This window comes from Panulirus ornatus, chromosome 68, assembly GCF_036320965.1.
Source record: "Panulirus ornatus isolate Po-2019 chromosome 68, ASM3632096v1, whole genome shotgun sequence".
Classification (NCBI taxonomy): domain Eukaryota; kingdom Metazoa; phylum Arthropoda; class Malacostraca; order Decapoda; family Palinuridae; genus Panulirus; species Panulirus ornatus.
In genome coordinates, this window is record NC_092291.1 from 21,313,599 (window position 1) to 21,331,085 (window position 17,487).

General features: G+C 41.2%; 1 protein-coding gene across 3 annotated transcripts in view; it reads left to right on the forward strand.

Annotated features, from left to right (window-relative positions):
• LOC139747323 (uncharacterized) overlaps positions 1–17,487 on the forward strand; it is a 35,086-nt gene that overhangs the window by 8,250 nt on the left and 9,349 nt on the right. For 2 of the 3 annotated variants that reach the window (XM_071659500.1, XM_071659501.1), the window contains exon 3: positions 4,377–4,448. The exons of the other annotated variant lie outside the window; for it this stretch is intronic. In XM_071659500.1, the coding sequence (XP_071515601.1) occupies positions 4,377–4,448 (72 nt within the window). The remainder of the gene's footprint in view (positions 1–4,376; positions 4,449–17,487) is intronic. 3 annotated transcript variants of the gene reach the window in all.

Consider the following 17,487-nt stretch of genomic DNA (forward strand, 5'->3'; position numbering starts at 1 on the left):
TTAAAGATTTATTTTCCACTGTGAACATTAAAGACCATTTTCTCGGGTCAGAACACCATTTTATCCCCTCAATAGGGTGTCCCTGCCAGGATTTCATTTTTTATCATTATGTTTCTGAGGCTGGCTAATACTTAATAAACACCCATCAAGAAATTAGCTTAATCCTATGACATCAATAACACAGTGATGAAGATGGCATCAAGAAAGCTTTACCTCTTTTGGAGTATGGTGGGAAATGGTTTCTTAGTAGTATGTTTTAACTGAAAATTAAGTCATACTAGATCTCAGACTTAAGTGCCTAATGTGAGATTTTGATGATTTCAAAGATTTCCAGTATATACGTTTTGTATGCTGATCCAGTAGTGTTCATCATCATAGTTTAGATGATCATTTGGGTAGTTCCTCTTTCATTTCTTTAAACATCAAGGTCCAATCTCATGAAAGATAATAACTAATTGGAGGGAAGTTAAAACCCTAGCATTTTTTGAGGGTGGTTAATGTATTATATTGATTGGAATGAAGCCTCTTACTTTGTCATGTCTCAAAGTTAGAGATCAGTTCACAGGGAGCTTGATTTACCTTGTCATTGGATAGCTTTCTTACTCATCCAACTTCCTGGGAGATGAATAACTTCAAACAGGTACTTACAAGAAGTGCAACAGTTAGCCTATTTTATGAAAGATGGCTCAGAGCTCCTTAATCCTTGATGGACCTAGCTTGGGATTTCTGAGGGTCCCTGGACTGGGAAGTATAAAAAAATCTAAAGATTGTAGTCTCATCAGTCAGTAAGAAATAAAAAGCAAAGTTAAAGGAAAAATCTGGTAAATTCTCTTCCATGTGTATTACTTTGGTTTTAGCTCCTGAGAGTTGGCTGCTTTTGTTCCCCCACCATTAGCTAGATTACGTAATACTCAGCAGTATAGTGCATCACATAATTACTGTGTGGCTGCTGGCAATTCATTGATTGGCTGTTTCATAACTGTTTCTTTCCCTACACCTCAAAGCTTTGTAACTACCTTCTCATGCCTGCCCCAACTTTTTCCAAAATTCTGAAAATACTTTTCCTCATCTCATCTTTCTTTCTATCATTAACCATCTTTATATTTCATTTAATGTCTTGCCTTGATGTGGACATTTTTAAGTGACTGGAGCCTCCAGTATGAAAAAATATCCATATTTGTTGCTGCACAGTCTAAATATTTAGATTTGGTATAATGCATGAGCTCAGCTTATCATGTACTTGTTGATTTTTGCAAACTCATACATCTTCATCTCTTCTGTGTCACTAGTTATGCATTACTGATACACAAAGAACTTTTCCCAAAGATAACAGTTCTATATCTGCCAAGTCGTCATCATAAATAGAGCCTTGTACCTTTCATTGTTATGTTTTAAGGGTAACTTTGACATCATGTGCTAATTGTAATGGCTTTGTGACACAAGGTATTTGTACACACTGGTAAAGCATAACTTTTATTTAAATTATGGTAAGAAAAAGCAGCTTGTACAAGTATGGCTAGGGTCCCTATGGGTTAGACATGCTTCATGAAACTAAAAATATTCCAGGTGCTACATTTTGATAAAGTGTGCCTTTGAATTCAAGTGAGGGCAGGAAGAAGCAATCTGTACAAATACAATTTGAGTTTCCACACCTTAAAATTTGCAAGTATGGCTAGGGATCTTTAGCGTTAGGGAGAAATTGTACATCCTCTGGGCCCTTGAACATCCCAAGATTGGTCAGGAAATCTTCCAAATACTCATATTCATTTTCTTTTGATGGCCAGTCTGTATCAACAAATCATCCTGAAATTCTTAGTCACTCAGGTGAGAAGCAGATATCAGTTTTTATACTTAAAAATGGAGACTCTTTTGCTGTGGCCACCCCCTTGTTGGAAGTTCCTAGAGGGAATGGGCATCATTGATATAGATTTTTATGATATTGATATACTTGATTACTGTTTCCCACATCAGCAAGGTAGCACCAGGAAACAGAGGAAGAAAGACCCATGCACATATATATATATATATATATATATATATATATATATATATATATATATATATATATATATATATATACATACATGCTATATATACATACATGCACATATACATATATATACATATCATCATATACATATAAGCATACTCCTTTTTTCATACATATTCGCCAGTTCCCACATCAGCGAGGCAGCGTTAAGAACAGATGACTGAGCTTAAGAGGAAATATCCTCACTTGGCCCCCTTCTCTGTTCCCTGTATTGGAAAATTAAAAATGGGAGGGGAGGATTTCCAGCCCCCCCCTCCCCGCTCCCATACATACACATACAAACATATATACACATGTACATATTCATACTTGGTTGCCTTCATCCATTCCCAGCACCACTCCACCCCACAGGAAACGGCATTTCCACCCCCTGCAATATTGAGGTAGCACCAGGAAAACAGACAAAAAAGGCCACATTTATTCACACTCAGTCTTTAGCTGTTTTGTGTAATGCACCAAAACCACAGCTCCCTATCCACATCCAGGCCCCTCAGACCTTTCCATGGCTTACCCCAGACATTTCACATACCCTGACAGCACATCGACCCTGGTATACCACATCCTTCTAATTCACTTTATTCCTTGCATGCCTCTCACCCTCCTGCATGTTCAGGCCCCAATCACTCAAAATCTTTTTCACTCCATCCTTCCATCTCGAACTTGGTCTCCGGTCTCCTGCTTCTCGTTCCCTCCCCTTCTGACACACATGCTTTTTGTTAACCTTTCCTCACTCATTCATTCCATGTATCCAAACCATTTCAACACACCCTCTCCTGCTGTCTCAACCACACTCTTTTTATTACCACACATCTCTCTTACCCTTTCGTTACTTACTTGATCAAACCACCTCACACCACATATTGTTCTCATACATTTCATTTCCAACATATCCATCCTCCTTTGTACATCCCTATCTATACCCCATGCCTCACAACCATATAATATTGGAACTACTATTCCTTCAAACATACCCATTTTTGCTCTCCAAGATATTCACTCTTTCCACACATTCTTCATCGCTCCCAGAATCTTTGCCCCCACCCTTTGACTTACTTTCACTTCCGTGGTTCCATTCGCTGCCAAGTCCACTCCCAGATATGTAAAACACTTCACTTCCTCCAATTTTTCTCCATTCAAACTTACATCCCAACTAAACTGTCCTTCAACCCTGCTGAACCTGATAACCTTGCTCTTATTCACATTTACTTTCAACTTTTTCCATTCACACACTCTTCCAGACTCAGTCACCAACTTCTGCAGTTGCTCACTCGAATCAGCCACCAGTGCTGTATCATCGGCGAACAACAACTGACTCACTTCCCAGGCCCTCTCATCCCCAACAGAATGCATACTTGTCTTACATTTACCTCCCTAACCACCCCATCCATAAACAAATTAAACAACTGTAATGACATCACATACCCCTGCTGCAGACCTGCCTTCACTGGGAACCAGTCACTCTCTCTTCCTATACATACACATGCCTTACACCTTTGATAAAAACTTCTCACTGATTTAGCAGCTTACCTCCCACACTGTACATACTTAATTCCTTCCACAAAGTATCTCTACCAACCCTAGCATATGCCTTCTCGAGATCCATAAATGCTACATACAAATCCATCTGTTTTACTGAGTATTTCTCACATATATTCTTCAAAATATACACCTGATCCACACATCTTCCACCACTTGTGAAACCACACTGTTCCTCCTCAATCTGATGCTTTGTACATGCCTTCACCCTTTCACTCAATACCCTCCCATACAATTATTCAGGAATACTGAACATACTTATACCTCTGTAGTTTGAAGACTTATATTTATCCCCTATCTATAGATATGTAGATATGATTTTTCTTCATTCTTTTTGTAATGCAACTTGCTCAGCCACATGTAATTTCCACTTTTACTACTACTAGTACAGATGTTACTGGACTTCACCTGCATGCGATTGCAGTAAGCCTGAAAAGTCACTTTGGCTAGGCTGTACCACAAGGAGCATAGTTTCATCAAAGAACTTCTCATTTGAAAGGAGTTCACATTTCTATGCTACTGCAAGAGCCTCTGAAAGGAGGTTCTGGTAACACCAGGACTTTTCTTGAAGGTTGTTGGAGTATTTATGAATAAGAAATCGATAAAAACTAGTAGCACATGCATGTCTTACATGCATTTATGTGTGTTGCACCACTTTATTTAGAGGTGACCTCCTTGTCTGTTGATCATATATTTTGTTTTTATTTTTAGCACATCAACACCATGTCCACCTTTCATCATGCTCCCAAATTCCCCTTTATCTATTTTAATGATTTTTTGTTTTTTTCAGGATGAGAAAGAAGAACTGATATATTATGAGCGGCCAGATAAGGAGGGCCCAAAGTGTAGCGATTATGTAAAGGTACTGTTTCAGGGATTGATTCTCAATCAAGACATGATAATTAAGGCACAGGAATACTACTTGATGTGCTTTGGTTATTCTTAGTGATCATTTCATCATATGAACATCATGGATGTATGATCTATAACTTTGCATGTTTAATTCATGAATCGAAACTGCAAAAGTGGTTCCATACATGTTTTTTTTAATTATTATTATACTTAACCGCCTTCTCCCGGGTTAGCAAGGTAGTGCAGGGAAACAGATGAGAAATGGCCCAACCCACCCACATACATGCACATATACATACATATACATTTCAACATATACATACACAGATATATACATTTTATTTATTTATTTATTTATTTTGCTTTGTCGCTGTCTCCCGCGTTTGCGGGGTAGCGCAAGGAAACAGACGAAAGAAATGGCCCAATCCACCCCATACACACGTATATACATACACGTCCACACACGCAAATATACATACCTATACATCTCAATGTACACATATATATACACACACAGACACATACATATATACCCATATATACCCATGCACTTATATACCCATCGCCACCTCGCCGCACATGGAATACGATCCCCCTCCCCCCTCATGTGTGCAAGGTAGCGCTAGGAAAAGACAACAAAGGCCACATTCGTTCACACTCAGTCTCTAGCTGTCATGCAATAATGCCCGAAACCACAGCTCCCTTTCCACATCCAGGCCCCACACAACTTTCTATGGTTTACCCCAGGCACTTCACATGCCCTGATTCAATCCACTGACAGCACGTCAACCCCAGTATACCACATCGATCCAATTCACTCTATTTCTTGCCCGCCTTTCACCCTCCTGCATGTTCAGGCCCCGATCACTCAAAATCTTTTTCACTCCATCTTTCCACCTCCAATTTGGTCTCCCACTTCTCCTCGTTCCCTCCACCTCCGACACATATATCCTCTTGGTCAATCTTTCCTCACTCATTCTCTCCATGTGCCCAAACCATTTCAAAACACCCTCTTCTGCTCTCTCAACCACGCTCTTTTTATTTCCACACATCTCTCTTACCCTTACATTACTTACTCGATCAAACCACCTCACACCACACATTGTCCTCAAACATCTCATTTCCAGCACATCCACCCTCCTGCGCACAACTCTATCCATAGCCCACGCCTCACAACCATACAACATTGTTGGAACCACTATTCCTTCAAACATACCCATTTTTGCTTTCCGAGATAATGTTCTTGACTTCCACACATTCTTCAAGGCTCCCAGGATTTTCGCCCCCTCCCCCACCCTATGATTCACTTCCGCTTCCATGGTTCCATCCGCTGCCAGATCCACTCCCAGATATCTAAAACACTTTACTTCCTCCAGTTTTTCTCCATTCAAACTTACCTCCCAATTGACTTGACCCTCAACCCTACTGTACCTAATAACCTTGCTCTTATTCACATTTACTCTTAACTTTCTTCTTTCACACACTTTACCAAACTCAGTCACCAGCTTCTGCAGTTTCTCACATGAATCAGCCACCAGCGCTGTATCATCAGCGAACAACAACTGACTCACTTCCCAAGCTCTCTCATCCCCAACAGACTTCATACTTGCCCCTCTTTCCAAAACTCTTGCATTCACCTCCCTAACAACCCCATCCATAAACAAATTAAACAACCATGGAGACATCACACACCCCTGCCGCAAACCTACATTCACTGAGAACCAATTACTTTCCTCTCTTCCTACACGTACACATGCCTTACATCCTCGATATATATATATATATATATATATATATATATATATATATATATATATATATATATTTTTTTTTTTTTTTTTTTTTTTTTTTTTATACTTTGTCGCTGTCTCCCGCGTTTGCGTGGTAGCGCAAGGAAACAGACGAAAGAAATGGCCCAACCCCCCCCCCCCCCCCATACACATGTACATACACACGTCCACACACGCAAATATACATACCTACACAGCTTTCCATGGTTTACCCCAGACGCTTCACATGCCTCGCTTCAATCCACTGACAGCACGTCAACCCCTGTATACCACATGACTCCAATTCACTCTATTTCTTGCCCTCCTTTCACCCTCCTGCATGTTCAGGCCCCGATCACACAAAATCTTTTTCACTCCATCTTTCCACCTCCAATTTGGTCTCCCTCTTCTCCTCGTTCCCTCCACCTCCGACACATATATCCTCTTGGTCAATCTCTCCTCACTCATTCTCTCCATGTGCCCAAACCATTTCAAAACACCCTCTTCTGCTCTCTCAACCACGCTCTTTTTATTTCCACACATCTCTCTTACCCTTACGTTACTTACTCGATCAAACCACCTCACACCACACATTGTCCTCAAACATCTCATTTCCAGCACATCCATCCTCCTGCGCACATCTCTATCCATAGCCCACGCCTCGCAACCATACAACATTGTTGGAACCACTATTCCCTCAAACATACCCATTTTTGCTTTCCGAGATAGTGTTCTCGACTTCCACACATTTTTCAAGGCTCCCAAAATTTTCGCCCCCTCCCCCACCCTATGATCCACTTCCGCTTCCATGGTTCCATCCGCTGACAGATCCACTCCCAGATATCTAAAACACTTCACTTCCTCCAGTTTTTCTCCATTCAAACTCACCTCCCAATATATATCTTTCTTTTCTTTCAAACTATTCGCCATTTCCCGCGTTAGCTAGGTAGCGTTAGGAACAGAGGACTGGGCCTTTTTTGGAATATCCTCACCTGGCCCCCTCTGTTCCTTCTTTTGGAAAATTGAAAAAAAAAAAAAAAAAAAAAAAAAAAAACGAGAGGGGAGGATTTCCAGCCCCCCGCTCCCTCCCCTTTTAGTCGCCTTCTACGACATGCAGGGAATACGTGGGAAGTATTCTTAATCCCCTATCCCCAGGGATGATATATATATATATATATATATATATATATATGTTAATGTGCTGAGAGGTGCAACTGGAGGGATGTCCGATCATTATCTTGTGGAGGCTAAGGTGAAGATTAGTATGGGTTTTCAGAAAAGAGGAGTGAATGTTGGGGTGAAGAAGGTGGTGAGAGTGAGTGAGCTTGGGAAGGAGACCTGTGTGGGGAAGTACCAGGAGAGACTGTGTACAGAATGGAAAAAGGTGAGAACAATGGAAGTAAGGGGAGTGGGGGAGGAATGGGATGTATTTAGGGAATCAGTGATGGATTGTGCAAAAGATGCTTGTGGCATGAGAAGAGTGGGAGGGGGGCTGTTTAGAAAGGGTAGTGAGTGGTGGGATGAAGAAGTAAGAGTATTAGTGAAAGAGAAGAGAGAGGCATTTGGACGATTTTTGCAGGGAAAAAATGCAATTGAGTGGGAGAAGTATAAAAGAAAGAGACAGGAGGTCAAGAGAAAGGTGCAAGAGGTGAAAAAAAGGGCAAATGAGAGTTGGGGTGAGAGACTATCAGTAAATTTTAGGGAGAATAAAAAGATGTTCTGGAAGGAGGTAAATAGGGTGCGTAAGACAAGGGAGCAAATGGGAACTTCAGTGAAGGGCGTAAATGGGGAGGTGATAACAAGTAGCGGTGATGTGAGAAGGAGATGGAATGAGTATTTTGAAGGTTTGTTGAATGTGTCTGATGACAGAGTGGCAGATATAGGGTGTTTTGGTCGAGGTGGTGTGCAAAGTGAGAGGGTTAGGGAAAATGATTTGGTAAACAGAGAAGAGGTAGTAAAAGCTTTGCGGAAGATGAAAGCCGGCAAGGCAGCAGGTTTGGATGGTATTGCAGTGGAATTTATTAAAAAAGGGGGTGACTGTATTGTTGACTGGTTGGTAAGGTTATTTAATGTATGTATGACTCATGGTGAGGTGCCTGAGGATTGGCGGAATGCGTGCATAGTGCCATTGTACAAAGGCAAAGGGGATAAGAGTGAGTGCTCAAATTACAGAGGTATAAGTTTGTTGAGTATTCCTGGTAAATTATATGGGAGGGTATTGATTGAGAGGGTGAAGGCATATACAGAGCATCAGATTGGGGAAGAGCAGTGCAGTTTCAGAAGTGGTAGAGGATGTGTGGATCAGGTGTTTGCTTTGAAGAATGTATGTGAGAAATACTTAGAAAAGCAAATGGATTTGTATGTAGCATTTATGGATCTGGAGAAGGCATATGATAGAGTTGATAGAGATGCTCTGTGGAAGGTATTAAGAATATATGGTGTTGGAGGCAAGTTGTTAGAAGCAGTGAAAAGTTTTTATCGAGGATGTAAGGCATGTGTACGTGTAGGAAGAGAGGAAAGTGATTGGTTCTCAGTGAATGTAGGTTTGCGGCAGGGGTGTGTGATGTCTCCATGGTTGTTTAATTTGTTTATGGATGGGGTTGTAAGGGAGGTAAATGCAAGAGTCCTGGAAAGAGGGGCAAGTATGAAGTCTGTTGGGGATGAGAGAGCTTGGGAAGTGAGTCAGTTGTTGTTCGCTGATGATACAGCGCTGGTGGCTGATTCATGTGAGAAACTGCAGAAGCTGGTGACTGAGTTTGGTAAAGTGTGTGGAAGAAGAAAGTTGAGAGTAAATGTGAATAAGAGCAAGGTTATTAGGTACAGTAGGGGTGAGGGTCAAGTCAATTGGGAGGTGAGTTTGAATGGAGAAAAACTGGAGGAAGTGAAGTGTTTTAGATATCTGGGAGTGGATCTGTCAGCGGATGGAACCATGGAAGCGGAAGTGGATCATAGGGTGGGGGAGGGGGCGAAAATTTTGGGAGCCTTGAAAAATGTGTGGAAGTCGAGAACATTATCTCGGAAAGCAAAAATGGGTATGTTTGAGGGAATAGTGGTTCCAACAATGTTGTATGGTTGCGAGGCGTGGGCTATGGATAGAGATGTGCGCAGGAGGATGGATGTGCTGGAAATGAGATGTTTGAGGACAATGTGTGGTGTGAGGTGGTTTGATCGAGTAAGTAACGTAAGGGTAAGAGAGTTGTGTGGAAATAAAAAGAGCGTGGTTGAGAGAGCAGAAGAGGGTGTTTTGAAATGGTTTGGGCACATGGAGAGAATGAGTGAGGAGAGATTGACCAAGAGGATATATGTGTCGGAGGTGGAGGGAACGAGGAGAAGAGGGAGACCAAATTGGAGGTGGAAAGATGGAGTGAAAAAGATTTTGTGTGATCGGGGCCTGAACATGCAGGAGGGTGAAAGGAGGGCAAGGAATAGAGTGAATTGGAGTCATGTGGTATACAGGGGTTGACGTGCTGTCAGTGGATTGAATCAAGGCATGTGAAGCGTCTGGGGTAAACCATGGAAAGCTGTGTAGGTATGTATATTTGCGTGTGTGGACGTGTGTATGTACATGTGTATGGGGGGGGGGGTTGGGCCATTTCTTTCGTCTGTTTCCTTGCGCTACCTCGCAAACGCGGGAGACAGCGACAAAGTATAAAAAAAAAAAAAAAAAAAAAAAATATATATGTATATAAATAAATAAATAAATGAATAAATAAATAAATAAATATAATATAATATATATATATATATATATATATATATATATATATATATATATATATATATATATATATATATATATTATTTTATATTTATTTATTTATTTATTTATTTATTTTGCTTTGTCGCTGTCTCCCGCGTTTGCGAGGTAGCGCAAGGAAACAGACGAAAGAAATATATACATATATATACACATGTACATATCTATACATGCTGGCTTCATCCATTCCCATTGCCACCCCGCTGCACACGAAATAGTGTCTCCCTTCCCAGTGAGGCAGCACCAGGAAGAGACAAAAATGGCCATATTTTTTCATACTGTCTCTAGCTGTTATGTGTAATGCACCGAAACCACAGCTCCCTTTCCGCATCCAGGCCCCGCAGACCTTTCCATGGTTTACCCCAGTCACTTCACATGCTCTGGTTCAATCCATTGACAGCACATCGACCCCGGTATACCACATCATTCCAATCCACTCTATTCCTTGCATGCCTTTCACCCTCCTGTATGTTCAGACCCTGATCGCTGAAAATCTTTTTCACTCCATCCTTCCACCTCCAATTTGGTCTCCCGCTTCTTCTTCCTTCCACCTCTGACACGTATCCTCTTTGTCAATCTTTCCTCACTCATTCTCTCCATGTGTCCAGACTCGCTTCTGCTCTCTCAACCACACTCTTTATATTACCACACCTCTCTCTTACCCTTTCATTACTTACTTTATCAAACCACCTCGCTTCACATAATGTCTTCAAACATTCATTTCCAACACATCCACCCTCCTCTGCACAACCCTATCTATAGCCTATGCCACGCAACCATATATCATTGTTGGAACCACTATACCTCCCCATTTGCACCCTTCACCGTTGTTCCCATTTGTTTTCTTGACTTATGCACTTTATTTACCTCCATCCAAAACATCTTTTTATTCTAGGTAAAATGTAATGATACTCTCACCCCAACTCTCATTTGCCCTCTTTTTCACGTCTTTGTCTTGACCTCTTGCTGCTTTCTTTTATTCATCTCCCAGTTATTTGCACTACTTCCCTGTAAAAATTTTGTCCAAATGCCTCTCTCTTCTCTTTCACTAACAGTCTTACTTCTTCATCCCACCATTTACTACCCTTTCTAATCTGCCCACCTCCCACCTATCTCATGCCATATGCATCTTTTGCAGAAGCCATCACTGCTTCCCTAAATACATCCCATTCCTCCCCCACTCCCTTTACGTCATTTGCTCTCACCTTTTGCTATTCTGCACTCAATCTTTTCTGGTACTTCCTCAAACAAGTCTCCTTTCTAAGCTTGCTTACTCTCACCACTCTCCTCTCCCTAACAATCTCTCTTCTTTTCTGAAAACCCTACAAGTCATCACCCTTGCCTCCACAAGATAGTGTTCTGACATCCCTAAAGCTGCCCCTCTCAGCACATTAAAATCCAAAAGTCTCTCTTTTACATGCCTATCAATTAACATGTATTCCAATAACACCCTCTGGCCATCTCTCCTACTTGCATATGTATACTTATGTATATCTCTCTTTTTAAACCAGGTACTGTTTCAGGGTTTGACCCTCAATCCAGACATGATACTTAAGGTATAGGAATACTTCTTGATGTGCTATGGTTAGTCTTAATGATCATTTCGTCATAGGAACATCTTGGATGTATGATCTGTAATTTTGCATTTTTAATTCATGAATATAAACTGCAAAAGTGGTTCCATAGATGTTGAGTTTTTTATTTTGTGATAATATCCTTAAGAATGTTGTATGAGAGATTATATGTAAGACAATAGGGTGATGTAAAGACACAAGTTGAGACCAGAGATTTTATCGTAGGTATTTTCACACAAGGTCTACCTAGGTGGAATAACAACAGCAGGGGACTCAAACTAATGTACTTGCCAATTTCTTTATCTGGCTGGTCTTCTACTCTTTTTAATCTCATTCTCCCACTGTCTAGGATAGTCCACTAGCCCCATTCTTCTCTTTGCTGACCACTCACGTAGTGCAGCATAACATGAAACCTCTTTCCAACTTACAAAGTTCGACATACTATATGTAGAATCCTGCTCACATGGGTCCCACTTGAGCCTTCTTTGCACTTATATCTAGTCCATATGTGAGAAGGAGATGGAGTGAGTATTTTGAAGGTTTGCTGAATGTGTTTGATGATAGAGTGGCAGATATAGGGTGTTTTGGCCGAGGTGGTGTGCAAAGTGAGAGGGTTAGGGAAAATGATTTGGTAAACAGAGAAGAGGTAGTGAAAGCTCTGCGGAAGATGAAAGCCGGCAAGGCAGTAGGTTTGGATGGTATTGCAGTAGAATTTATTAAAAAAGGGGGTGACTGTATTGTTGACTGGTTGGTAAGGTTATTTAATGTATGTATGACTCATGGTGAGGTGCCTGAGGATTGGCGGAATGCGTGCATAGTGCCATTGTACAAAGGCAAAGGGGATAAGAGTGAGTGCTCAAATTACAGAGGTATAAGTTTGTTGAGTATTCCTGGTAAATTATATGGGAGGGTATTGATTGAGAGGGTGAAGGCATGTACAGAGCATCAGATTGGGGAAGAGCAGTGTGGTTTCAGAAGTGGTAGAGGATGTGTGGATCAGGTGTTTGCTTTGAAGAATGTATGTGAGAAATACTTAGAAAAGCAAATGGATTTGTATGTAGCATTTATGGATCTGGAGAAGGCATATGATAGAGTTGATAGAGATGCTCTGTGGAAGGTATTAAGAATATATGGTGTGGGAGGAAAGTTGTTAGAAGCAGTGAAAATTTTTTATCGAGGATGTAAGGCATGTGTACGTGTAGGAAGAGAGGAAAGTGATTGGTTCTCAGTGAATGTAGGTTTGCGGCAGGGGTGTGTGATGTCTCCATGGTTGTTTAATTTGTTTATGGATGGGGTTGTTAGGGAGGTAAATGCAAGAGTTTTGGAAAGAGGGGCAAGTATGAAGTCTGTTGGGGATGAGAGAGCTTGGGAAGTGAGTCAGTTGTTGTTCTCTGATGATACAGCGCTGGTGGCTGATTCATGTGAGAAACTGCAGAAGCTGGTGACTGAGTTTGGTAAAGTGTGTGGAAGAAGAAAGTTAAGAGTAAATGTGAATAAGAGCAAGGTTATTAGGTACAGTAGGGTTGAGGGTCAAGTCAATTGGGAGGTGAGTTTGAATGGAGAAAAACTGGAGGAAGTGAAGTGTTTTAGATATCTGGGAGTGGATCTGGCAGCGGATGGAACCATGGAAGCGGAAGTGGATCATAGGGTGGGGGAGGGGGCGAAAATTCTGGGGGCCTTGAAGAATGTTTGGAAGTCGAGAACATTATCTCGGAAAGCAAAAATGGGTATGTTTGAAGGAATAGTGGTTCCAACAATGTTGTATGGTTGCGAGGCGTGGGCTATGGATAGAGTTGTGCGCAGGAGGATGGATGTGCTGGAAATGAGATGTTTGAGGACAATGTGTGGTGTGAGGTGGTTTGATCGAGTGAGTAACGTAAGGGTAAGAGAGATGTGTGGAAATAAAAAGAGCGTGGTTGAGAGAGCAGAAGAGGGTGTTTTGAAGTGGTTTGGGCACATGGAGAGGATGAGTGAGGAAAGATTGACCAAGAGGATATATGTGTCGGAGGTGGAGGGAACAAGGAGAAGAGGGAGACCAAATTGGAGGTGGAAAGATGGAGTGAAAAAGATTTTGTGTGATCGGGGCCTGAACATGCAGGAGGGTGAAAGGAGGGCAAGGAATAGAGTGAATTGGAGCGATGTGGTATACCGGGGTTGACGTGCTGTCAGTGGATTGAATCAAGGCATGTGAAGCGTCTGGGGTAAACCATGGAAAGCTGTGTAGGTATGTATATTTGCGTGTGTGGACGTATGTATATACATGTGTATGGGGGGGGGGGGGCCATTTCTTTCGTCTGTTTCCTTGCGCTACCTCGCAAACGCGGGAGACAGCGACAAAGTATAATAATAAAAAAAAAAATAACAACACCATGGTTCTGTTTCATTTGGACAGATCCCATTTCTCGTTGGGTTGGACTTTAGCCTCTTTTGAGTTTATTCACCACTACTCCAGTGATGTCAGGGCTGCCATATCTGACACCATCCCATTTGGATAGATCATCTTTCTCATTAGGTTGGACTTCAGTCATTTGTGAGGTCATTCAAAACCACTCCAGTGATATCAGGGCTGCCATCTGTGACACAATCTTTAAATTTAATTCCTTACCATTTGCCACTATTCCATATGTATTAGTTCAGTTTACTGAATATTCAGCTTATGACTGTTGCTACGTAGTAGTTATGTGCTGAAGGAATGTGCTAAGCCTCTTGCTAGGCCTTTTGAAGTTCTGTTTAGTAGAACTCTAGAGGAAGAGGTAATTTTAAAGATGTGGAAGAAGGCAAATGTCCTGTAACACATACAGTACATGGTTAAGAGACGGGGCAACACAAGCACAAACTGTCTTACTGTGACTCACAATTGGTGATTACACACACACTCCAACCTGAGCCAGGTACTCATTTATCTACTAACCCCAAAGGGAAGAGATTAATAGCCCACTTTGATTGGGCTGATTGTTGCACCAAGGATTTGAATACAGTCTGGCCCATGTGTGAAGACAACTAAACTGCAGAAACCTGTGTATTTACTTAGTTGTACTGTATGGTGAATTTGTTTTACACTCATGGGGCCTGATCTCTTGAACATTTTTCTACATTGTACATCTTTTAAGTATATGTGTGCAGTCTGCATTTACCATATTTTCATTCATCCATCTCTCTTGTACTTACAGTAGTAAAGTACTTCACATCTTTTTCAACAAGTATGTGTGTCTGTCTGTAATTACCTGTGTATACTTATTTGAACACTATGAGGAAAAAGTTTTACATTAATGGGGTTCTCTTGAACTTCATTACCTTTTAAACTAATGTATATGGTCAGTATTCACAGTCTCAACCCTTAGTTTATTCCTTTCATGTACTACTATGACACCACATCTTTACATCTTTCCTAACAAGTTGTTTGTTATATCCTCTAGTTGCTCTTTCTTTGAAGATATAAAGATGAAGGTTCCAGACACCAAAAAACTAAAGAAGAAACATTTTAGAAAAGATGAAAAGAAGTACCTTATTAGGTTCAGAATAATAGATGATAGGTTAAGTAATGATACTGTAAATGTTGATAATACCTAAGTTTAAAAAGTTGTATAATAGTGAAGTCCAAGAGAAAGGATTCAATAAATACAGAACTCTCTCCCCATGGTATTCAGTTAGGTGGAAATAGGTAATTACACAAAGATAAAGGCAAAATGATGAAACTTGCAAAGAAGTGGAGAGAGAAGCAAATAAAAATATTATGAATCAGTAAGATGATCGCAGTTGGATCATAGTGCCTGCCCTTGGTCTTAACCTATGTATTGCATGTGTGTGTTTTTGTATGCAAGTCTCTTACTATGATTTGTAAACTGCTAGAAGACAAACGAGGCTTAACCTTGTTACTTTCTCAGCTGTGTTAGGGAGACTAGCCAGAAATGTACCCACATGTTAAATTTCTGATCCCCTGCTCTTACATATGTCACTTGAGCTATTTCCAGTATTTGCATCAGTTTGCATGTGTCAGTAACTCATGACTTCACCTGACCCCCCTTCCAATATTATTTTGTCCTGTTTCTTTTTCTTTCATACTATTCGCCATTTCCCGCATTAGCGAGGTAGCGCTAAGAACAGAGGACTGGGCCTTTGAGGAATATCCTCACCTGGCCCCCTTCTCTGATCCTTCTTTTGGAGAAATGAAAAAAAAACGAGAGGGGAGGATTTCCAGCCCCCCGCTCCCTGCCCTTTTAGTCGCCTTCTACGACACGCATTAAAAACAATTAATTTGCATGTTTAGTTTTTTCCTTCCAAAGACTTTTAGTTGTGGATCCATATTTTTTATTTTTATACTTTGTCGCTGTCTCCCATGTTAGCGAGGTAGCGCAAGGAAACAGATGAAAGAATGGTCCAACCCACTCAAATACACATGTATACACATATACGTCCACACACGCACATATACATACCTATACATTTCAACGTATACATATATATACGTACAGACACATACATATACACACATGTACATAATTTATACTTGCTGCTGTTATTCATTCCTGTTGCCACCCCACCACACATGAAATGACAACCCCCCTCCCCCTGCATGCATGCGAGGTAACGCTAGGAAAAGACAACAAAGGCCACATTCGTTCACACTCAGTCTCTAGCTGTCATGTATAATGCACCGAAACCATAGCTCCCTTTCCACATCCAGGCCCCACAAAACTTTCCATGGTTAACCCCAGACGCATCACATGCCCTAGTTCAATCCATTGACAGCACCTTGACCCTGGTATACCATATCGTTCCAATTCACTCTACTCCTTGCACGCCTTTCACCCTCCTGCATGCTCAGGCCCTGATCGCTCAAAATCTTTCTCACTTCGTCTTTCCACCTCCAATTTGGTCTCCCACTTCTCGTTCCCTCCGCCTCTGACACATATATCCTCTTTGTCAATCTTTCCTCACTCATTCCCTCCATGTGACCAAACCATTTCAAAACACCCTCTTCTGCTCTCTCAACCACACTTTTTATTACCACATATCTCTCTTACCCTTTCATCACTTACTCGATCAAACCACCTCGCACCACATCTTGTCCTCAAACATCTCATTTCCAACACATCCACCCTCCTCTACTCAACTCTATCTATAGCCCACATCTCGCAACCATATAACATTGTTGGAACCACTATTCCTTCAAACATACCCAATTTTGCTTTCCAAGATAATGTTCTCGCCTTCCACACATTTTTCAACGCTCCCAAAACTTCGCCCCCTCCCCACCATGTGACACCCTGTGACTCACTTTTGCTTCCATGGTTCCATCAGCTGCCAAATCCACTCCCAGAAATCTAAAACACTTCACTTCCTTCAGTATTTCTTCATTCAAACTTACCTCCCAATTGACTTGTCTCTCAACCCTATTGTACCTAATAACCTTGCTTTTATTCACATTTACTCTCAGCTTTCTTCTTTCACACACTTTACCAAACTCAGTCACCAGCTTCTGCAGTTTCTCACGTGAATCAGCCACCAGCGCTGTATTATCAGCGAACAACAACTAACTCAATTCCCAAGCCCTCTCATCCACAACAGACTGCACACTTGCCCCTCTCTCCAAAACTCTTGTATTCACCTCCCTAACAGCCCCATCCATAAACAAATTAAACAACCATGTAGACATCACACACCCCTGCCACAAACCAACATTCACTGAGAACCAGTCACTTTCCTCTCTTCCTACTCACACACATGCCTTACATTCTTGATGATAACTTTTCACTGCTTCTAGCAACTTTCCTTCCACACCATATATTTTTAATACCTTCCACAAAGCATCTCTATCAACTTTCCAGATCCATAAATGCTACATACAAATCCTTTTGCTTTCTAGGTATTTCTCACATACACTCTTCAAAGCAAACACCTGATCCACACATCTACCACGTCTGAAACCACACTGCTCCTCCCCAATCT